The sequence below is a fragment of the Rhinoderma darwinii genome, chromosome 6 (genome assembly GCF_050947455.1).
Source record: "Rhinoderma darwinii isolate aRhiDar2 chromosome 6, aRhiDar2.hap1, whole genome shotgun sequence".
NCBI lineage: Eukaryota > Metazoa > Chordata > Amphibia > Anura > Rhinodermatidae > Rhinoderma > Rhinoderma darwinii.
The window spans coordinates 42977762-43002580 of NC_134692.1; the positions used below are offsets into that span (position 1 = coordinate 42977762).

The 24819-nt window shown below is 41.9% G+C and overlaps 1 protein-coding gene and 1 long non-coding RNA gene across 9 annotated transcripts in view; one reads left to right on the forward strand and one right to left on the reverse strand.

The window, feature by feature from the left end:
* The window catches only part of AGAP1 (ArfGAP with GTPase domain, ankyrin repeat and PH domain 1), a 363380-nt gene extending 342850 nt beyond the window's left edge, over positions 1–20530 (forward strand). For all 7 annotated transcript variants that reach the window (XM_075829607.1, XM_075829608.1, XM_075829609.1 and 4 more), the window contains 2 exons: positions 13305–13560; positions 16315–20530. In XM_075829607.1, coding sequence (XP_075685722.1) covers positions 13305–13560; positions 16315–16530 — 472 coding nt within the window. In that variant the 3' untranslated portion in view covers positions 16531–20530. The remainder of the gene's footprint in view (positions 1–13304; positions 13561–16314) is intronic.
* LOC142655449 (uncharacterized) overlaps positions 1–24819 on the reverse strand; it is a 136041-nt gene that overhangs the window by 71854 nt on the left and 39368 nt on the right. For both annotated transcript variants that reach the window (XR_012849492.1, XR_012849493.1), the window contains one exon: positions 7359–7427. This is a non-coding gene — a long non-coding RNA (uncharacterized LOC142655449). The remainder of the gene's footprint in view (positions 1–7358; positions 7428–24819) is intronic.

Sequence of the window (24819 nt, forward strand, 5' to 3'; positions counted from 1 at the left end):
TACACACACACACACACTCCATCATCCCTGTAAATAAAGGGGTGCTCTACCTTTGACTAACAATTACCCGGAAAGCCATCCTTTTTGTGAACCCACTAAAATTATTGACAATTTTACCAGTTCCTGTTGCTGGACCTCACTACGAGGGTCTTTGTGACACAGATACAGAATAATGGGGGCAGAGTCTGAATCCGTAGACTTTATGTTGAATCTGATAATCGGCACCCTTATAAATACAAGTTACTTAACATGGTGACTGTGAAAAAAATATAGAAAATTTACAAATTTTCAAATGAAATAAAATGTCCATATGCAGAGTTTCCTAGTAGTGGACAGTTTTCCAAATAAATGACTGATGAATGAATAAATCCTATTGTCAAGATACAGGCCGTGCCTATATGATATGTCACAGCCACAGTGTACGGATGATATCGTTGATCATTTTGTCTCTGGTACTAAAGTAATAGGTTGTAATTGAAGGAACTCTATTCATATATATTGCCCACCAAAAGTTCCAGAACACCCTCATAACTTTTGAACGGCTCGAGGTAGAGGGTTGAAATTTGGTGGTATTTAATGGGGTCATAAAATCTACCCGTTAACGCCAAAAAAAACACCCCCACGCCCTTGGGGCAGTGGGGTGTGCAGAGGCAGCAAAATGTTAAATGGCACGAGGGTCGATTAGGGGCTCATTTGAAAGCTTGTTTCAATACAAAAACAATGCCGCAATCAATTTTGAGAGAAGTTTATTTTTTGCTGAGATATTTAACGTTAAAGTCATCATCTTCATTATTGGCTACCGCTGCTGTTAGCATTACCCAAAATGTACCACGCGGGTAAAATCCTAAATGTGTGTGTGTGTGTGAGCTTGAGAATGTCACATCAAGGTGACTTTAAATTACGTATTATTACAATCGGCCTCGGCGATACAACATGGACCTTGTCTACGATTATAACATGATTTCATGTGTACACATTTCGGTAGTCGCTTGTGAATTTCAGAGAGCGCTAATTCTGGGAGTAATTTTCATTTTTGTACATTTCTATTGTCCTATCACAAAATGCATTTGACCGAAACGGAAAGGATCACTTTATTGATGAGAGGGTGTGGCGAAGAAAAAATAAGATCCTATGGAGAAGTAGCGGCTTCATTCAATGCCACTTATCCTATCCGTGATCCAATTTCATTGTCAACAGTTAAAAGAACTGTTCATCGTTTCGAAATAACCGGTTCAATTAAAGACGCACCAAGATCCGGAAGACCCAAACATGCGAGTAATGATGAAAAAGCCTTAGATGTTCTGCTCACTGTACATGATAATCCTCATACATCTGTCGAGTGGAGCACAACAAGCGACTACCGAAATGTACACATGAAATCATGTTACAATCGTAGACCAGGTCCATTTTGTATCGCTGAGGCCGATTGTAATACGTAATTTAAAGTCACCTTGATGTGACGTTCCCAAGCTCACACACACACACACACACACACACACCTACACGCGCCCACACACATTTAGGATTTTACCCGCACGGTACATTTTGGGTAATGCTAACACCGGCGATAGCCGATAATGAAGATGATAACTTTAACCTTAAATATCACAGCGAAAAAAAATCCTATCTCAAAATTATTTGCAGCATCAAAAGAGCTTTCAAATGAGCCCCCACTTGACCCCCCATGCCATTTAATATTTTGTTGCCCCTACCGCCCCCAAGGGGGTGGGGTGTTTTTTTGGGGTGTTAACTGATAGATTTTATGACCCCATTAAATCACACCAAATTTCAACCCTCTACCTCGAGTTGCTCAAAAGTTATGAGGGTATTCTGGAACTTTTGGTGGGCACTGTATATGTGTGTGTATATATATATATATATATATATATATATCTATCTATCCACTGTTTGTCTTTTGTGGTCTAGCTGCATATTACCAATTGTTTACTAGTGGTTTTGAACTAGTAAATATTATAACTAAAATACAATTTGTAAGAAAAAATTATATGGAGAAAGTTGAAAACTAAACAGGGGAACTTCATATGTATTTTCTTCCTGGAAAGTGAGTGAATAAAACTAGTGCTAAATGTTTGCATGTATGAAGCAGGTGCCATCTGGTGGTGATTTTTTGCACTGCAGACATTTACGCTTTTAATACGTTCTTGCCACTCTGTATTATGGTTTAATCTGGATAGAAAAATCTTTGCAAAATGTATGCTTTCTGTTATATACATCAGCAAAGACTGCATTTTATACCAAATTAATTGAAATTTGAAGGAGAAAAAAGGGGTATTTCATATTGTTGCGTTGTCCAAATTAGGCAAGGATATGGGCATACAACTGTATTATGCATGTGTGTAGTATCAGGTAACTAGTGTCAAACGTACAACTATTTAATAAATAATCAAGATGAAACTGTCACTACACCTAAAAAAAATACAATAGCATGTCTCTCAACTTTTAACTATTGCAAAGAGGGACAGCTCAGGCGGCATGTGCAGAGCAGCATGACAAGTTTTTTTTTTACTGTTAAGTTAATCCTCTAACCTCACCCAATTCCTGTACATACACACAAATTTTGTTTTTTGGGACGTTTCCGCCACTCTTGCCCCAAAAAGTGAGAAGAGCTTAGCAGAAGGGGTCTTGGTCACCCACGGCCCGCCTAATTTACACTAGAAACTGTCAAATCTTTGCCAGCTCTTGGCTGGTGTAGATTTCATTAAATGGCGCACAGACAGCCAAAGATGTGGCATAGTTATTAAAAAGCATGTGCCTAATAACTTTGTTGCTTCTTACTCCAGTTTGTTTCTTATAAGACTGGTATATGACACACCAGTCTTATTAAATTTCCCCACACAGTATAATGCCATGCAATAACCCCATAGTTTACCCCACACATAGGATAATGCCCCCACACAGTATAATGCCCTCAAAGTGTCCCTCACACATAGGATAATGTCCCCCACACAGTATAATGCCCCCATAGTTCCCCCCACACGGAATAATGTGCCTACCCACACCGTATCATGCTCCCATACTTCCATCCCACGCAGTATCAATACCCCATAGTTTCCCTCACGCAGTATAATGCCCTCATAGTGCCTCTCCACACATTATAATTCACCCATAGTGTTTCACCACAGTATAAAGCCCCCATAGTTCCCCCCACAGAGAATAATGCCTCAATAGGGCCTCCCCACACCGTATCATGCCCCCATAGTTCCTCGCCACGCAGCATCTTAACCCCATAGTTTCTCCTACACAGTATAATGTCCCCATAGTGTCCCTCACACATAGGATAATGCCCCCCACACAGTATAATGCCCCCATAGTGCGTCTCCACACCGTATATTTCACCCATAGTGTTTCGGCACACAGTGTAAAGCCCCAATAGTTCCCCCACACAGTATGATGCCTCAATAGTGCCCCCCTACACAGTATAATTCACCCATAGTGCTTCCCCACACAGTATAATGCCCCCATAGTTCCCCCCCCCCCCCACACAGTATCATGCCCCCAAAGTTTCTCCCCATGCAATATCATAACCCCATAGTTTCCCCCACACCGTATAATGCCTCAATAATGCCCCCCACACATTATAATGCCCCCATAGTGCCTCCTCACACAGCCATAGTGTTTCGCCACAATATAAAGATCCCATAACTCCCCCCCCCCACACAGAATAATGCCTCAATAGTGCCCCCCTATAGTTTCTTCCCACGCAGTATCATAACCCCATAGTTTCCCCAACACAATATAATGTCCCCCACACAGTATCATGCCCCCATAGTTCCTCCCCAAGCAGTATCATAACCCCATAGTCCCCCCCCCCACTCAGTATAATGCCCCGATAGTGCCTCCCCACACAGTATAATTCAGCCATAGTGTTCCGCCACACAGTATAAAGCTCCCATAGATTCCCCCACACAGAATAATGCCTCAATAGTGCCCCCCCACACAGTATAATTCACCCGTAGTGTTTTGCCACACAGTATAAAGCCCCCATAGTTCCCCACACACAGAATAATGCCTCAATTGTGCCCCCCCCCCCCCACACACACACACACAGTATGATTCCCCCATAGTGCCTCCTAATAATAATAAAAATACTCAACTAGCCCCGTTCCTACAATAAATGAGGAGATTTCTCTGCAGGTCTCCTCTGTCTGTTTGTCTGTCTGTGCTGTGTTTGGCTTGGCGTGGGCAGGTGCGATGACTTCACTACATTGCTTGTGCCAAGCCGCTCAGGGCAGGCGTCACAGGGGGCTCACGGCTCCCTGCTCCACCATTCCATTCAACTGTATCTCCTTCCTGAGGACAGATTCGGTTTTAACCGAGTGATGCCACCGCCGCCCTACTAGGACAGCAGAACATTGGGTTATGAGGCATTGAATAGTGTGGCACCTTATAGCATTATCCTATTTAATTCTCTGTGCACCGTTTCCATATTTTGTGTTTGCAGAGCTTTCATTTCGGTCCATCTTCTGTCTGTCTTAACCAAGTTTAGATGGCTTTCTATTTGTACAGTGCGTATAACCTATGTGTCAGTTCTACAGCAAATACTAAGCATTGAATACATGCCCGCATTCCACTTGCTAGATGATGGTAGTACTGTTTTTCAGGTTAACTGGCATAAAGCATTCGATTTGCTGCAAAGGCCCAGAGTAGCACAAGAAAAAGCATGGGTACTTGGGTAGTTGCACAGTGGTTATTTCCCATTTAATCACCCATTTTGATGAACCTAGCAGAACCTATTTGTCATGTCATATATAATGATATGGCTACAAACACTGTTTGATCATTCGATCACTATACTTCGAGTGATCAAGTTGACCATTTGACCTCAAATCAAATTGTTTCAGTTGAGTAGCTCTGGCCTGTGGATATAGAAAGTAGGCACTAGATTTCTGTGATTCCTTATATCTGCAGTCACCTCTCATAAACACAGTGCTTATAAGATTATATCAATGATCCCTCCCAGCAGTTTGTCTGTTCTTGTGTGGCCCGGCTGCCCCCACTGACTTTACACAAACAGATTGCAGTGTCTATGGTGCCACACTGGGCCCTCGTGTATTTATTTTTCTCGGCCGTTTTGCAACAGTTCCGTTTCTGTTCCGGGCCGTGTTTCTGTTTTTAACAGCCGATTGTGACCCATTTTGCATCAGTTTTTCACTGTCCGTTTTAAAAACGGATGAATTTAATTTGTCAATTTTATTGGGTCCCAACCGACTAAAAACACCCACAGGAAGGTCACATGATCTCCCAGTCACCGTTTTCTCTGGCTTTCAGTGTATAGGGAGCTTTGATCCCTAAACTTCTTTGCATTGGTTTCTGGCTTTTCTCTGTTATTTTTTACTTGCTGCCATGTCCTTACAACCATTGAAACGTGTACTGCAGCTTTGAGTAATTTCTCGGCGATTCAGACAGCAATCGCAGATGTTGATATCCTCTGTAGATAGTGCCACAGTGACCCCTGGTAGATAGTGCCGCAGTGACCCCTGGTAGATAGTGCCGCAGTGACCCCTGGTAGATAGTGCCACAGCGACCCCTGGTAGATAGTGCCACAGCGACCCCTGGTAGTGCCACAGCGACCCCTGGTAGATAGTGCCACAGCGACCCCTGGTAGATAGTGCCACAGCGACCCCTGGTAGATAGTGCCACAGCGACCCCTGGTAGATAGCGCCACAGCGACCCCTGGTAGATAGTGCCACAGCGACCCCTGGTAGATAGTGCCACAGCGACCCCTGGTAGATAGTGCCACAGCGACCCCTGGTAGATAGTGCCACAGCGACCCCTGGTAGATAGTGCCACAGCGACCCCTGGTAGATAGTGCCACAGCGACCCCTGGTAGATAGTGCCACAGCGACCCCTGGTAGATAGTGCCACAGCGACCCCTGGTAGATAGTGCCACAGCGACCCCTGGTAGATAGTGCCACAGCGACCCCTGGTAGATAGTGCCACAGTGACCCCTGGTAGATGGAAGTGCCACAGTGACCCCTGGTAGATGGAAGTGCCACAGTGACCCCTGGTAGATGGAAGTGCCAAAGTGACCCCTGGTAGATGGAAGTGCCACAGTGACCCCTGGTAGATGGAACCGCCCCCACCTCTGTAGATAGTCACTGCAGCTCCCTGTAGAAGCGGAATCCCTCTGGCGGGGATTCCTCTTCGGGAGTTACCCCTAATGTCACTGTTCATATATGGATAGTGACGTCGGGGACTTCTTCTGGTGCAGAATCCCCGGCCACAGCGTCCGCAAAGCTGTGGCCGGGGATTCCGCTTCAGGATTTGCTCCTGATGTCACTGTCCATATATGGATAGTGACGTCAGGGACTTCTCCTGGAGTGGAATCCCCGGCCACAGCGTCAGCAACGCTGTGACCGGGGATTCCGCTTCAGCAGTTGCCCCTGATGTTACAGTCCATATATGGATAGTGATGTCAGTGGCTCCATCTAGGAGCGGAATCCCGGCCAGAGGGATTCCGCTCCTACATGGAGCTACAGTGACGCTCTCTACAGGGGGGTGCCCTCTGCAGGGGGTGCTATTTACAAGGGGGCTGTGGCACTACATACAGCAAAAAAATCTCACATGCACTTCGCACTGTGAGGAGGAGGAGAGAGCGAGTGGCAGAAAGCACAGCCGTCACTCGGATCACATCTAAGTGACGGCCGTGTTTTACATGGTCCCATAGACGTCTATAGGAGCCGTGAGAACGGCCCATAATAGGGCCGTCAAAAAATCAGCCACATTTGGGAGTCTATTGTTTTTACTGCGGCCGTGTGACGTCACACAGCCGACTATCCCTGCTGTGTGAATAGGGCCTAATAGTTTTTACACTTACGGGTGAGTAGCTGACCTTTACAGATTATCTTGACTGACTGAATACAAATATATAAAAGTATATGTGTTTAATCTTCTCTGTGATTGAGGATCTTGTATTTAAAGGGTTTTCCCTTTCTCTACAATCTCCTCTTAAACTCCTCTATAAACCCAATCTACGGCTTATTTTGCCCATACTGCGTAGACCCCTAATGTTTGCCTCCCCCTACCTTTTGTCCCCATCTCCCGTATGAGGGCTACAAGTCCACTGTAGCCGCAATGTCTGATATAATTGGATTCTGCATTCTAATCCATCTGTAAAGTATGCACTGATTAAATTAGCCTAATAGATATTATTTCTTACATGACTGCATAATTTTGTCCTGATTGGTTCTGTGCTTCTCTAACGAGCTGCCCAATTTCCTGCGCGCTCTCTCAGAAATGCTACAGAGATTCCTTGCAGCCTCCCTCACTACTTTGAATTATTTGAAGGGGGTAGTTGGGGTTGGAATAAAAGAATAAAAATCAAGATAAAAATGTACCTTTTTTTTCCCGACATGTGTTTTTGGGGAGTGCAAATAAGTCTTCCATAAGTAGATACCTGGAACTGCCTGTCAGAAGAGACATAAGTATTATTTGTAGTCACAGGACTTAGGAGCCATCGTCATAAAAATAAATTAGTGTTTAGAGATTACCTTCTGTAATATAGTATAACTCTTATGTATTACAAATTCCCCACGACATGTTTGTCATTTTAGTGCTTGCATGGATTTAGAAAGTCAAAGCACCTGAGATAAATGAATAGATTGGTCCTCTTCCGTTTACATCATATACTCGATAGTATGTCTCTCAAGTGACAATAACAAAAAATAATAATAACAATCCAAAAATCCAAGGCATGTTGTAATTTTTTAAGCATAATCTTGTACTATAACTCCAGATCTGTTGGTTACACTCCAGTCTGAATTTAAAGGATTAGTCCACCTTTTCAACCAATTTATTTAAGGAAGCATTCTGGCAAATTATAATTTTTTTTTCATATATGATGCTAACTCACCAGCAATATTCTAGCAGTGTAAGTTGTTTATTCCCAGCACAGTTGCATCTATACATTTTGAACCCTTTCTTTATGGGTGGCTGTGTCATGTGTTATAAGACAGCCCACCAAAATAGACCATGCTCTCATGTGTAGACTGGAGGTCATTGTCTCCTGTGTAAAAACTGACAGAGAAATATTTACGAGCAGGAGGCAGGGAGAGCAGTGTGAAGCTGCATTAAATAGGAATACACTGAGACTCTACCGTTAGGGGACAGAAGTTCTTTTGTGACTGATCGATCACTTGCTGCACTAAGATAGTACTCAGAGCAGAGCAAGTGCAGTGTGATGAGACTTCCTTTGCAAAGCCAGAGACATGATGGGAAATGTAGGCTGCATTAGGGGAACCATATTAAAGGGGTAGAAGGAACCAAGATGGCAGACAACCCATAATGGCACATCAACTAAAACAGGTATTCCCCATGCAAACCCAAAAACCTCTACATTATTCTGTAATAAAAGTGTATGCTGCACTATATAAGCAAACCATTCTGGAGTGCTTCTTTAATGCTTAAAGAGGCTCTGTCACCAGATTTTGCAACCCCTATCTGCTATTGCAGCAGATAGGCGCTGCAATGTAGATTACAGTAACGTTTTTATTTTTTAAAAACGAGCATTTTTGGCCAAGTTATGACCATTTTTGTAATTATGCAAATGAGGCTTGCAAAAGTCCAAGTGGGTGTGTTTAAAAGTAAAAGTCCAAGTGGGCGTGTATTAGGTGCGTACATCGGGGCGTTTTTAATACTTTTACTAGCTGGGCGCTGTGAAGAGAAGTAACATCCTCTTCTCTTCAGAACGCCCAGCTTGTGACAGTGCAGATCTGTGACGTCACTCACAGGTCCTGCATCGTGACGGCCACATCGGCAGCAGAGGCTACAGTTGATTCTGCAGCAGCATCAGCGTTTGCAGGTAAGATCGACTTACCTGCAAACGCTGATGCTGCTGCAGAATCAACTGTAGCCTCTGGTGCCGATGTGGCCGTCACGATGCAGGACCTGTGAGTGACGTCACAGATCTGCACTGTCACAAGCTGGGCGTTCTGAAGAGAAGAGGATGATACTTCTCATCAGAGCGCCCAGCTAGTGAAAGTATTAAAAACGCCCCGATGTACGCACATAATACACACCCACTTGGACTTTTACTTTTAAACACACCCACTTGGACTTTTGCAAGCCTCATTTGCATAACTACAAAAATGGTCATAACTTGGCCAAAAATGCTCGTTTTTTAAAAATAAAAACGTTACTGTAATCTACATTGCAGCGCCTATCTGCTGCAATAGCAGATAGGGGTTGCAAAATCTGGTGACAGAGCCTCTTTAAGTGCATCTAACGTAAGAATAAAATGAAGCAACTTTGTAAATAGTCTTGATTAAAACTATCCTACTTTTTTGTGCATACAACTTTTATACAATCCCGGTACCCATGGTTACAGACTATAAACAACCCCTTTATAGTCTGATCTGGCAGTCACGTGTTACTACTATTTGACGCCTGCTTCTTGCTAACTTACAAACAAAAGGCTCTTCTTGTACTTTGGAATGCCCCTTCTAGTGGGTAGGTTAGCAAGAGGCGGATGGAAGGGAGTAATATTTGACTTTAGAAGTCTCACAAGCTTATTTTATATCCTTTGGGGACACATGGGTCTGTATAGAAGCTGTATACACAGAATAATAGGAGATGTTTAAAGAGGACCTTTCACCTCTCCTGACATGTCCGGTTTAGTTAATTATTGTATTCCCCATGAAATAACAATTCTGTAGCATATTTTTTAGAACCCTGCGATGTGCCATTCCTTTGTTATTCCTCCTAGAAATTTATGAATAAATTGACTACTGGGTGTTACCGTTGCCCTCGTCTAAGGGACGTGCCCTACTCAGTCTCACTCTGTCAGCACTGATTGGACGTTTTCAGTCTGTGTTAGGGACAGACCCAAATCTGTTAACAACCAGTTGTAAATTTATTCATAAATTTCTACGGGGAATAACAGAGGAACAATGTAGAGTGTAGAGTTCAAAGAAATGATGCTCCAGAATTATTATTTCATGAGGAATACAAGTATTTACTAGACATGTCAAAAGAGATAACAGGTCCTCTGTTATCAAAACTATTTGTAAAGTTACTTCTTTATTATTATAGATACATTGGAGATATAAATATAATATAGTTGTCCAGGTCCACATACGCTATTCTAGACTTGTTTATAACATATACAAGATTTGTTGATCTACTGCTATCTTGTATGGGTGGTAAAATATTCAGGCATATGACTGGTATGTCTCTGCATCCTCTATGCGGAATACTAGACTAAGTGAAGTGTGCAGCTTGTTTTATGTCATGTACATGTGTCAGAAGATCCTGACTATCCTGTAATAAGGCTAATAGATTTGCTTTATTTAATCATCAATGTTTCTGCTGTTCTCTGAGCTCCATAAAACATTCCGCAGGTTGGTAAAACACTGATTTTATTGATCAGGCACCTCTGGGATATTTATGTGCAGAGCCCCTGTAAGTACATAAATCCACGGATTCCTCCCACCTTCCTGTATGCTCTGTAAGTGAGCTCCGGACTGCTGCAGGGCAGGCGGCTAAGAGTAGTCAGTGACACATCAATATAACACAGAGCCTGCACTGCTCTTACATATATTATAGACTATTCTGCTCCTAGATACATTCTATTCAGTTACAAATACTCAAATGTATACCTAAATTCTTCAATAGAATGAATATATAGATGTATAATGTAGTTATGATCCTGCTCGCTGTAGCATGTATAACCTCCCACCACTTCTGCCCCTTCCATGCTTCCTCTGTCCCTAGCAACCTAGCCCAGTGAAGAAAGCATGCAGCCCTCAGCCAGCCATCTGCTAAAACACTTCCTGTGCCATAGACTTGGGTCTCCCCCTGCAGAGAGCGTTTCCCCCCTCATATTGTCTCCAACTCCTCTTCCGACTCCTCTTCCTCTCGGTTCTCCTTTGCTGTAAGCAGGATGGCACTGGGTACAAATTCCTTGCAGCTAGGATTTCTCCCCCCCCCCCTCCTCAATAACCACAGGTGAAATCTGTACCTACACTCTTTATAGATACTTGATATAACATTTTTATATACTGTTTTGTCTCTCAAAAACTTTACTAAAAACTACAGTGAGCTTCTTGTATCGGAACAAAAACTGCTTTTCCACCAAGTATCATCAACTATCTTATTTACTAGATTCATGCGGCAACGAAATTATACGAAGATGTAAGAGAGTTGACTTTGTAAGATGAAGAATAGCTGAGTTTGTCATTTGGTATTACATTGATTTACCTATGGTTTTAAATAGGTCTCAAGGATACTCTATGACAATATTATCTCTTATTTATCAAATGCAGCCTAAGGCCCCAAGCACATGTCCGTAGTTTTTATCCTCAATTAAGAATCCGTAATTCGGATAAAATACTGTCATATTCATTTCTCTTAGCCACGGACACCTTCCCGTATATTTACGGGTGTGTGTCCGGGCCGTGGAAATGAGCCGCAAGAAATAAGACATCCGATTTTTCACATTTACTGACCGTGCTCCTATACTAATTACTGTGAGCACGGATGACACTCCGCGGCCTGTCCGTGCAGTATTTACTGACCATAAATACTGTACGGACGTCTAAAGCTATGTTCACACGGCATATATTTGAGGCAGAAAAAGTTTTTGAAGCGTTTTTAATTTTTGCAAGCGTTTTGGAAGCGTATTTTTAGGTGTTTTTTGAGTCGTATTGTCAAATTGCGAATGGAAATGGAAAGCGGCTTGTAAAATGCTTTAAGAAGTAACACGTCACTTATTTTGTACGAGGTGTTTTTTTTATCAGTAACGTAAAAATACGAAATATAACTTCATATGAACTACACAGTGTATTTTCCATTGAGTCAACGGGAAACTGTTCCAGGTGTATTTTGGAGCGTAATACAAATGTTTTACTCTCTCCGAAATATGCCTGAAAATCGTGTGAACATGCCTTAAAGTAAAAAATTACAAATGTAGTAAGTGTAAAAAAAAAATCATCTTGGGGTTTTACGTGTTATTTTCTATGAACCAGCAGATTGTAATGATCAGATCCATTGGATTTTATTGTTATCTGGTTTGCATAGAAATGGATTTGGTCTACATTATGGCAAAAATAGTTTTTTTGTATTTCAAGACTTATTATGGGGAATAGCTGGGATTTATATTTTCTCCCTGATGCCACCAGGAGGTCTTATTGGGGGAAGTGTAAAGATTTAAACCCAGCCTTACATCTCATTGCACCACAAAACCTGTTGCTTTAAATTGCATCATCATTATATGCTCCCACCCCTGTAGACGCTGGAGCATTATATTCTCCCTCCACCGTGGATGTTGAAACCCTGCCACACCTATACCAAGATCTAAGTGTGTTGCAGTAAAGGCAACAGTCAAGTAGGACCTTTAAACTAGTTCTCTCTTTCCTCGGGGGTTTCACGTTTCATTGTGTTGGGATTTGTTTTGTTGCTTAGTTTGTTTCTGAATCAGATAAAGTCTCCTTTAGAAAAGAGCAAATGTATCATCTGCCTACCTGTGCCATTCATTGGCGAATCACCAGTGATTAGCTCAGTTTGGAAACCCAATCACCTCTGGCAGGTAAAAGTTTTAAATAACATACTTGAAGTGCTTTGATGGTCTTTACTGGGCTGTCCCCCTGCCCATCCCACCTGCAGCTGTAATATATCCCCAGATGCTGTGTGATGTGCTGACAGCTCATTGTGATTCCTTGCCAGGGGAGATGTGGGGTCGCTCCTGGGTCGCTCCGCATGTACAGGAAACCATGTAAAGATAATCCAGATTTACTCTCTAGAGAAGCTGTTTACACAAAGGGATTAGAAGGGGATTAAAGCTAACTTGACACTAGATTACCTCTAAGAGTGTAAACACAGCCAGGGGCCATGATACAGGGGCCTACCCTCCTCAGGAGGGGTTCATCCACATAAAGGGATTAACCAATCGACTGCTATTGACTCAGAAACTGCTTAATTAAATGTTGAGCAGATGGGAGAAAGCAGTCTTGCCTGTTCACAGCATTCTGGGAATTGTAGTCCAACAATCCTTGTGTTATGGACATCTTGACATGCCACTACATTGGTGTATATGGGCAGAAAATAATTAAAAGCAGGTTGCAAAAATATTGGCAAATTGAATGTTTTTCCTGTATGTAGATAATTTCTATAGAACGGTGCCATCAAGTGGCCATTATATAATGAAAAACTAATGAATAAATGTAAACTGTGGTCTACAAAATATTGTCTAATGTATATCGCTTTCATGGCAGTTCTATATTCTATTTTTATTTAAGACTACAATGCAATTTTCTTGTGACTTCACCTATCGCTTTTCTTTCCACCAGGGAGGAAAAGGAACGCTGGATTCGTGCAAAATATGAGCAGAAACTTTTCTTAGCACCCCTGACCTGTCGAGATTTGCCCTTAGGGCAGCAATTATTGAGGGCTACAGCAGAAGAGGACTTGAGGATAGTAATCCTACTTCTTGCACATGGCTCCCGGGAAGAAGTGAATGAAACCTGTGGAGAGGGAGACAGACGCACAGCCTTGCATCTAGCTTGTCGCAAGGGAAATGTGTTACTGGTGCAGCTGCTTATATGGGTGAGTGCTGGAAATACATCTAAGTTTCTATTATGTGGATATAAGCTGACCAACCAACATGCTTGGCAGTCCAGTCATACAAACAGGTGGTCGTACTGTGTCATGCACCGGTTTTGCTAATCTGCTTGTCTGGCTCGTCAGGGATATCACAAGGGAGAACGGTTTCTGCACGCTGCCAAGTGACAGCCCAAATTCAACTACTTATCAAAATGACATTGTGCTATCAACATGCAGCAGTGCCAGGCCAGTTTGGTTACGGATTGAATCCTGTGTTTACCCTGGTATAGAACATGGTCACCTTCAATAAGCAAGCGTAAATGTGATGTCTCAATATTGTATAGTGCAAGCTATAGAATTGCCACGGTCCTTGTATGGTGGAAGTGAGACGGACCAAACTTCAAAGTAGAAGGCATTTATAAAAACTACAACAAATTTAAAAGTGGGAATGATACCTATAGAAACAACAGATGGAGATTACATTTTCCTATAACTCTTCTGGCTGATGATTCAGATCACTGAATGTATCATAGAAATATCTTCTGGCTGTCAGAGATTGAGCACATATATGGCCAAAATATGGTTGTCAGCAGTGATCTTACAACTGCATTATAGAAGTTTTCCAGGATTAGAAAAAAGGGTTTGCTCCCCCCCCCCCCACAAAACAACGCCACGCTTGTCCATGGGGCTGTGTCTGGTATTGCAGTTCATACACCTTTCAATAAATGGAGCTGAGCTGCAAAACCCATGGACAAGAATGGTGCTGGTTTTGGTGGGGGAAAAAAAGCTGACCCTTTTTTCTAATCCTAGACAGCATGTTTAACCCATCAGTGAACAGCCCCATTTTTTATAGTCACAGCCACAACTTTTCATAGTCCTAGCCATAACTTGTTTTCTTTTCCCGACAATGTAGCTGTGTGAGTGCATTTTTTTTGCGGGACAAGGTGTTTTTTTTTCTAAGGCACCATTTTGGGGTACATACAACTTATTGATTAACTTTTTGGGGGGAATGAAAAAAAATAGCTATTCTGACATCCTTTTTTGCTTTTAAATTGACGCTGTTCACTGCGCAATATGAATAACATAATAACTTTTTCCGGGTCTGTACAATTACGTTGATACCACATTTTTATATATTTTACGTTTTACTACCTTTGCACATTAAAAACACTTTTTTTTTTAATTATGTGTTTTGGTGTCGCCATATTCTAAGAGCAATAGTGTAGTAATGTAGTTTTATGAGGGCTTATTTTTTGTGGGACAACTTTTCATTAGTACCATTTTGGGGTACATATGCCTTTTTGATATCTTTTTATTGCATTTTATGGAAGGTGGGATGAACATAAAACGTTTTTTTTATTGTAATGCAGACTTGAGGGCCTTTGTTAGGACCCCGGATGCCATGGAAAGCATCGGCACCCTGCGATCGCGTCATGGGTGGGCCTATGGGGTTAAACCACCATCTGAAATTACTTAGATGCTGCAATCGCTAAGGGCTTAAAGAGGCTCTGTCACTAGATTTTGCAACCCCTATCTGCTATTGCAGCAGATAGGCGCTGCAATGTAGATTACAGTAACGTTTTTATTTTTAAAAACGAGCATTTTTGGCCAAGTTATGACCATTTTTGTATTTATGCAAATGAGGCTTGCAAAAGTACAACTGGGCGTGTTTAAAGTAAAAGTCCAACTGGGCGTGTATTATGTGCGTACATCGGGGCGTTTTTACTTCTTTTACTAGCTGGGCTTTCTGATGAGAAGTATCATCCACTTCTCTTCAGAACGCCCAGCTTCTGGCAGTGCAGACACAGCATGTTCTCGAGAGATCACGCTGTGATGTCACTCACTTCCTGCCCCAGGTCCTGCATCGTGTCGGCCACATCGGCACCAGAGGCTACAGTTGATTCTGCAGCAGCATCAGCGTTTGCAGGTAAGTAGCTGCATCGACTTACCTGCAAACGCCGATGCTGCTGCAGAATCAACTGTAGCCACTGGTGCCGATGTGTCCTCGCTCGTCCGACACGATGCAGGACCTGGGGCAGGAAGTGAGTGACGTCACAGCGTGATCTCTCGAGAACACGCTCTGTGTCTGCACTGCCAGAAGCTGGGCGTTGTGAAGAGAAGTGGATGATACTTCTTTTCTCAACGCCCAGCTAGTAAAAGAAGTAAACACGCCCCGATGTACGCACATAATACACGCCCAGTTGGACTTTAGCAAGCCTCATTTGCAGAAATACAAAAATGGTCATAACTTGGCCAAAAATGCTCGTTTTTTAAAAATAAAAACGTTACTGTAATCTACATTGCAGCGCCGATCTGCTGCAATAGCAGATAGGGGTTGCAAAATCTGGTGACAGAGCCTCTTTAAGGATCGGAAGTTTCTCTGATCCCAGTCATTACAGCAGGTTCCCAGCTGTCATTAGATAGACTATAAAAAGGCGGCAATGTGGCATTAGGCTCCTTGATGACCGCCGTAAAAAGGCATATTGGCATTCATTTAGGGGTCTAACATATTTCTTTAAAGAAATAAAGCTATTAATAATTTGTTAAAATTTGACACCGTATTTCTGCCACCGGCCCGTGCTATTCCCGCCTCTCCAGGGTTTTCATTTTAACACAATGGCATGTCATTCGCGGTATTATAACATCATACCGTTTGGCCATGATAGGGATCCACTTAGGCTGGTGGCAGTGTGACCAAGTCTGTTCAGCAAAAGTGTAAATAAACATTTTTTCATTTGTTTTGTTTTTTCTTTCCAGTACGGCGTTGATGTAATGGCACGGGACTTCCATGGCAACACAGCTTTAGCATACGCCAAGCAAGCCGTGACCTCAGAGGTGCGGGATCTTCTGCTGCAGTATGGCTGCCCTGACGAACAGTTTGTGCTCATGGCTACACCAAACCTCTCCCGGAAAAACAATCGCAACAACAACAGCAACACAGGAGGTGGAGGACTGATGCCCACCTTAATCTAAAATCATGTGAAAAGGAGACAGACTCAAGCACTGCTCACCCTCGAACCGCAGGGGGAGGAGCCAGGAATGACATGGGAGGAGTTAAAGCACCGAGTGCTGAACAAGGGGGAGAACAGACTGAGCCTTCACTAGCATTTGGGATGCAGGAAGAAAAAAAAGAGGAGGACGGCAGGCAGAGAGCTGTCAGTTATGTGCACATTTCACCTCTACCCCAGCAGAACACTTAGGCTCTGCTCTCATCTGACAAGCACTGCTCCACATAAATCACACGCAGGCACTGAGTTTGTCAGGTTTGAGGCTCCAATGATGCTATGTGTCAAATCACTTGGAGCTAATCTGTCCTCAGAGAATGCTGGCTTCATTACACTTGTATAGTTGAGTTCCCTCAGCCTGTACCGCTGTTTAATAGGACATGATTACTCATCATGTAGAAGGGAGCATATTAGCTGAGGAGGAAGCTCTCTCCACGCTCCGCTGATTACAGGGATGTGATTGCAATATTCTTACAAGAATCATATTAGGAGAGACATTCTGGGCCCCATCTTCAGACTCCTTGTCATAATCTTGCTGCGCTTTACAGCGTCTGTTCCCACTAAATGCAACCCCCCAAAAATATAGGAACAAAAAAAATTCTGTAAAAGCTTTTTGAAGGGTGCGTTTAGAATAGCTGTTTTTTAATTTGACATTAGATCTGATTTTTTTTTTTCTCTTTTGTAAATTTGTTTTCTTTTTTTTTTAATTTACAGAAATAATTTAATAGAAAGATGCGCTGGCCACCTGAGGTGCCTCTGTCGTGTGGCTCAGCTCCTAAAACACACCCATTACACCCATTGTTTCAGTACATCTGGGTCACATTGCCTAGCTGATTTGCAAACGTAATAAAAACAGAAACATCATGAGTGAAGTGGTTACATGGTTGAGTGCATTTATTTTTTTCCTTAAAGGCTTACTTAAATGGCACTAATTAGAAGTACTTACTGCGCTATGGAACATGCTTTCATGGAGAGCTCTGTATGTAGAACACACATTGTAGTAGTCCTAGCCAGCAGTGTCATGTATATTGATATGCATTGATATTGGAGCGTTGACAATATATTTGTTTAATAAATGGTAACCATTGGATAAAATAACTTCTTAATAAGAACATAAAACAGTGGATAAAGGGGTTTAAACACCACAGACTGTTGATAGGATAAGCCATCCATGTCTGATCGTGGGGTTTCAACCGATGGGACCCTCATCAATAACAAAGCCCTTTAAGCTTTTCTCCGCCACCGCGCCATTTCTCTTAAGTCACAAAGAAGTATGACCATGCCTCAAAACACAGAACTGAAGTCATGGAAATGTAATGTGATTAAGGGTAAGGGACACAGGTAATGGAAGAATAGCATTGGCTTATAAACATGCAACTAATATCATACACACATATCTTGCGGTTCTCGGGAGTGGCGATATGAAAGCTGGTCATGATGGCGGGAGACTTTGGTTTCATATCAGTAATCCCATTGAATAACACTACATTCAGCTTCCCCCCAGCCTGAAATGGCTGATAACAGGTTGCAACAAAATGCATTCAACTGATTAACTACCAATCCCCTATGAGTGACATTAAAGTTAGTATTTTAGGAGGAGCTCTCTATCTAGTGCATGTCCTGTATATTGTCATTCTGGTAAGGAAAAAGAAAAAGCACTCTGCCATCTAACCCTTTCTTCAGAATGTTCTAGATATATTGGTAAAAGTCCCATTGGTACAAGGGATACCTGTTTTACCTTTTTTCACAGGCAGATATCCTACTTTATGTATAAAAACCAGTACAGACAAAAGTGAAGTGTTTCCCATAGGAATATATATATATAATTTCATTCGTTGCTGTCGGCATCTCCTCCACTCTTTTGTCAGCACTGGTTTATATACATTTGCCTCATTGGCCCTGTGTTACATAGAAGAGCAGCGCTACGTGACGGTGTTTCCCAATCTTGTGTTATTACTACAATGCTGCATTACTATAGTAGTCATAGAATATGCTCAGGCCAAACTTACAATACTTTTTTTTTTTTTTTTTTTTTAAATAGATGGCATACCATCTTTAACCCCTAAAACTGCATGACGAATTAAATACTTCGCAAATCTACGATCGCAAATGAAATCACTGTTTTTTCAAGGTGTGTTCGTCTGTGGTCGGAGTACCTCTTTACATTAGTCTTCATGGCTTTCTTGGTTATTCGAAGGGTAACTATTAACAGGCAAATGTCTCACCAATGGACAATGGGACATCTGCCCATCCTCAGCCCCCCCATATGCAGTGCCTCACTGGGAGCAAATAAACAGTGGAACCCTCTATGTGTGAAAAGAAAACAATCATGTCCATTGCATGGAGATTTGCAAACATGTCGAAAAAGCTCTGTGTGCAATAACATGCACTTTGAGGTGTTTGTCATCTCCTCCACACACAGGCCTTTTCTTATGGGACCAGGACAGGCCATGTATTTCCAGCCTTTAAAAGTGGTCTGAGTTAGAAAACCCTGTGGATAAGAAGTTTAACGCGGCATTACAGAAGCAGAATGCAACTTGGTCTGATTGTGAAGTTGACAACTGGACTGTGTGTGGCAGGAGCTGTATCATGATGATGAGGAGAATGGAGAGAAGCCGTCACTTACAGAAGAGAGCGGAGTTTAGGGTTCACAGAAGCAGTGTACTGATATGAGGCTCCTGTGCAACTGGTACAGGTTAACTACTGCCAGACTCATCCTCTCTACCTGAAGCAATATTCACATGTTCAGTTTTTTTTAAAGTTTCTGCAGAATTCCTAATTAAGTTAAATGCTTGTGATTCCCATTCTTAAACCGGCAATGGCGATCCTGCTGATTTCATCAATCTAATATCTATGGGGCTTAAGGCTGTCGTCCAGGAAAACAAGGATTCAAAAGAAATGATTTATGGGTTGGCATACAGGTAGGGTTCATAGTCAAATAGTGTTCTAGTTAATAGCAGTCTATGTCCCTCTTTGTAGATTTGCACTGCACAACTTGATCCCCAGATTTCTCCACGTTATCTCCATTCTCGGGAAGTTTCACACATGTGTACGTAGCACTTTTATAAATATGGAAGATGTGATTTATGTTTTGGTTTATTTTGTTTCTTACAATTCCTGTGCCAACAGAAGGTGGCATTAAATGAAGAAATCATGTCTCCTGGATATATTGTTGTAGAATCACACCCTTGAACAGGGAGAGAGATATATTATACACTGCATGCTATGACATATCAGTGACCAAATAAGCTAAAGGAATCGGTCTTCACAAGAGGAGGAGCCAATTAGCTGTACATTTAATGGCATCCCAAAAACTAGGAATCTCTCCGCCTTGAAGCGTTTTCAAGAACTCTCTCAGTATAGGACACCCAAGACTAAAAGTTTTGTTCTGTAAAAAAAAACAAAAAAACACTACAGATACTGGAGGTGATCCAAATGATTTTATAATGATATTTATCTACAAGGTGACTACAGCCCTGTCCAGTATAACCTGCACCTCCAAATCACACAGAGCCACCCATGGCCATGGAGCACAAGTGATCATTTATTTTTCTCCTGAATAGAGTATGTGAGCACTACAGTAAAAGGGAATATGTGTGTCCTGAGACTGAGAAGAAGTGGGAGTTGAATACAGTGTGTTGTCATCTCCCTCTGGCAGAGAGTCCATTTTCAAGACATCCACCCCATGAACTTGGGAGGGGCACTTTTATTTAATTGTTGTTTTTTTTTTGTTTTTTTATCTCTTCTGACCAGATGTGGAGCCAGATTCTGCCCCTGAGTAGTGTGTATCTTATTTCAGACTACAACTCTGCAATATACACCTTGCATATAGGTGGTACAGAGTTCTTATTTTTTTTTTTTTTTCGGTGTCTTATTGATTATGTTGTCTAAGTTATACAGAATTCTTTTGTATCGTGTCTTATTAGAGGATGCAAAATGTATGTAAAATAAAAACCAAGGAAAAACTATTTGGATAGAAACAAGTTCTGGTTGTTTGACTTTTCGACTATTATGTCATTTTAATATCGGGACATATTTGAAGATCGTTTTTGGACTTTTCACTGAAGCTCAGATGAGATCACGCGGCCTTACAGCTATCTTCTATGACTCCAAATCAATGACTACACATAATGGCAACTATTCCAGCTATTAAGGCCAGGGCTACACCTAGACCTTTTGTAGTGCTACTGATTGATTTTAAAGTGTAATTAAACTTTAAAAAAAGTTTGACATGTCAGAAGTTTTGATTAGTAGGGGGTCCAAGCACTGAGCGGTGCACGGGTTCATTGACTTTCTATTGAGCCTGTACGCTTCTCACTCGGCTTTCCAATGAAAGCCAATCAGAAACGAAGCGGCAGAGGGCTCACCCGCTTCTGCCACTTCGTTTTAGCGATTGTTGGGGGTCTCCGTTCTAGTAAAAAAAAAAAGCAGTAGCACTACAAAAAGTCTTGGTGAAGCCCTGGCCTTAGGATGTGTACATTTGATAGTGATTTTGATCCACACGCTTACCCTGTAACAAGGCTGAGCAAGGCCGGAGCACAGTCAGAAAGTGTTGTCGGAGGAATTTAGAGTAAAGCAGTTGGAAGACTAGGAAACGGTTGCTTTGGAATAAACAATGGACCAGAACAAGAATATTGATCATGATGATTTGAGTGTACAAAACTTTTTGTACACGTGGCAGAAGTGATGTGATTGGTGTTTGTATGTGTAAGTCTTCAATTTTACTGAAAACAATAACCGATTCCTACAAAAGGAACAGGCAAAACATCCCAAACCTTTTCTTTAGGATTGGTTTCCATGTGCCTGCTCCCGGGAGCATATCGAGAGGGGGCACAGAGGTAACAGACATACCCATGCTTTGATGCTTGCAGGGACCCAAGGGCCCCTCTGTCACATAGGAAGACACCAGTAATATAAATGGTGCATGTTAGGTGGGAACTTTGTTACAGAATTTACATTGCCGACCTACATTTACATTACACCTCTGCTCCTAGTATCATAACAAGTAATAACATTAATTATTTTCCTGATTGAAGCCAAAAGCCACATCATGCAGTTCTGATAAATACAAATTATTATTTGTGTTTTCTATATGTTTTATTGCAGAGAATATCCAAACACAATGGGGACCATTTACAAAGACTCCTTTTACATAGGCAGATATTCTGCCATTTAAACTAGCAACTTTTGACAATAGAGAATGTTGATTTGCGCTCGTTTACTCCATTTAAGCCGAGCAATGATCACAAGTATGGGATGAACAAATACAGTAGCACATACCCTGTTTACATGGGGAGATGTGCTGCCGATAAGCCGTTTTTCTGGCCGCATAAAAGAAGTTTGCTGCCCTGTTTACGCAGGAAAATGATCGAGAATAAGCGTTCGTACGACAATTTACCGATGTAAAAGGGCCTTAATACTGGCGACCGTGTGTAATTACACTGCAGTATGTACTGGTACTATTCCGGGTCTTTATCTGCCACTTTACAGCCACACTTTATGTATGTGAAGAAAAGTATTGGGGAGGCTTAATAAATATTTAATTCAACATAAATTTCATTTTTTTTCTATGCAATAATGACAGAAAACTGTTAGAATTGCATTGATAAATATGCTCCAATGAGTATGAGCATCTCACAGCTATAATAGTACAGCATGTCCACACTCACATCGCATGGGAGGAAGCAATTGTATGGTATGCTCTGAAAAACGCAGTAATTCTCGACCAAGGCTGGGGGATCACTGATCCCAGCAGCTTGCTCTCTAATCTTGCAGAAAAGCCGGGGGCTGGCAGAACAACGCTCAGATAAAAGTGGAGAATGGAAACACTAGAGGACTAAATATAAAAGAGAAGAGCAAGAGAACAAGATAAAGATGTTGCTAGCGAAAGGGCTGGAAGGAGACAGCAGGACCATGAGGGAGGTGAAGGGAGAGATTATTTTAGGATGAATATACAGTGAGAAAAAAGAGAAGAGAGTACCAGCAGTCTAGAAGATGGAGAGGAATCAAGAGTGATGTTGAAGAGATAATTTAAATCCTCTGACTTCACAAATGTTACTTTGCAAAATGAGAGCAAAAGACAAATCCATTTATCTCCACTATTCCTCATTTAGAAAAGCCTTTTATCAATCCCAAATTAACAATTTTCTCTTTAAAATCTGCGGTGATCCTTCTTCCCCTGCGACTGCTCAACTGCAGCGTTATGAGTTATCGGAGGAATTGCAGCTGCTCGTCCTGTCCATTAAATGCACTATTGACGAGTGCATTAAAAACTAACAGCAGCTTAATAGTGGAAATGACGGATCCTCTCCAGACATCGATTCTATGGGTAAAATACAGTCCTTTGGGAAGGTGGGAACTGAGTCACAGCTCCCACATTTATCTACTTGTCTTTGTTGCTGGAGTATTCAGCTTGTTACATAGCACAGTGTGAATTCAGTTCCTCTCTGTGTGGTTCTATCACTTGTGAGGCCGAGGTCTGTGGTTTTCATGGTTCTAATACACAATTTACATCAGGACTCAGAGCACCGTACTGGTCTAGTGTATTAAATCTGAGCAGTACACAGAGTCTAATACAGCAGTGTTTTCAGATTACAAGATAGCTGGACTCCTGGGCTCCAGGCCTAAAGCAACCATTGTCCATGAAAGTGATTACAGGCACCAGTGAGTGAGTCTATATCTAGATAAGTCTGTTGGTCACTACCCGTGTATTGACTATGCGGTGTAAAATGGCCATTAGATTTGACGTATTGTAGAAGAAAAAGCAGATCAAAGTATGGAGGAGACAGGAGCCGACAGAAGTAAAAGATGTTGAAAAGTATATTTGTGAAAACTGCGTCTGAGACCCTGTGGGGTTACATTTACTACATAAAAATGTAAACTCCAAACTTAAAAAAAAGTCCATCTTTTGGAACCTGACTTAGGCTTCGTTCACATCTGCGTCAAGGTTCCGTTCTGACGGAACGGCGGAGCTTCCTGTCAGAACGGAAACCTGACTGAAACAAGCGGAAACCACAGGTTTCCCTTTGCATCACCATTGATTTCAATGGTGACGGAGACGGTACAAATGGTTTACGTTTGTCTCAGTTGTGCAAGGATTGTGTCACTTTGACGGAATGACTACTGTAGTCGACTGCGCTATTCATTTCTTCACAACGACAGAACCCTTGCGCAACTAAGACAAACGTAAACTATTTTGCAGATTTAATAGAGAAAATTGTTAAATCAATGGTGATGCAAACAAAAACCTATGGTTTCAGTCAGGGTTCCGTTCTGACGGGCAGCACAGACGAAACGTCAGAACGGAACCCTTACATACATGATGTCTGTTGTATTCCTTCCTGCACTGCCACCTGAAGACTAGCTGTAGCTGTGTCTAAACTAGTTGTATCTTGCCAGACCTGCTTTGCTGGTGTGTAGCAACCACAACAAATTAAATTGTAAATGCCATAATACAAGCCACACACATAAGACAAAAGGTTTGCCTGAGATTAGAAAAAAGGGTCTGCTCTTTTTCCAGAAACAGCGCCACTCTTCCTCATCATCTGTGTCTGGTATTGCAGCTTAACTCCAATTCTTTGAATGAGGCTAAGTTGATATGCAACACAAAACGCAGCCAAAGAACAAGAGTGGCACTGTTTCTGGAATAAGAACAGACTCTGTCTAGTTTCATAAAACCCCTTTAAAACAGTGTTGGCAAAGTGCATCCCCTAGACATCTGAACCACAACATTGAGAACTTTGACACAAATCAAAGTTTTTTAGCAAAAAGTTTTATTTTCTTTAAAAGCAGTAAAATATAAAAAAAACTATATAAATTTGGTGTCACCATAATCGTATTGAGGCACAGAATAAAGTTAAGTAGCCTTTTTACCACACGATGAAAGCCGTAACAACGAAACCAAAATAAACAATTGTGGAGTCTCCGTTTTTTCCAATATCAGCCTGAAAATATATATTTTTTTCACATTCCCAGTACATTATTAGGTACTTTAAGGGTAAGGCCACGCGGTGCGGTCACGGTGCATTTATGTTGTGTTTTTAAACTGTAGCAAGTCATTTTTCAATAGAAGTCAATGGTGACATTTGTGTTATGGACAGACGGCTGCTATTATATTACAATGTGTTTTTTGTGCAGTTAACTGCATCTTCATAATGTCCGACTGCATGCGGTTAATGACCGCGCTGCCAAAGTTGTTGCTGAACTGCTTGCGTTTTTGCTAACAGTTCTGCAATGCATTGTAATGAACTATATACAG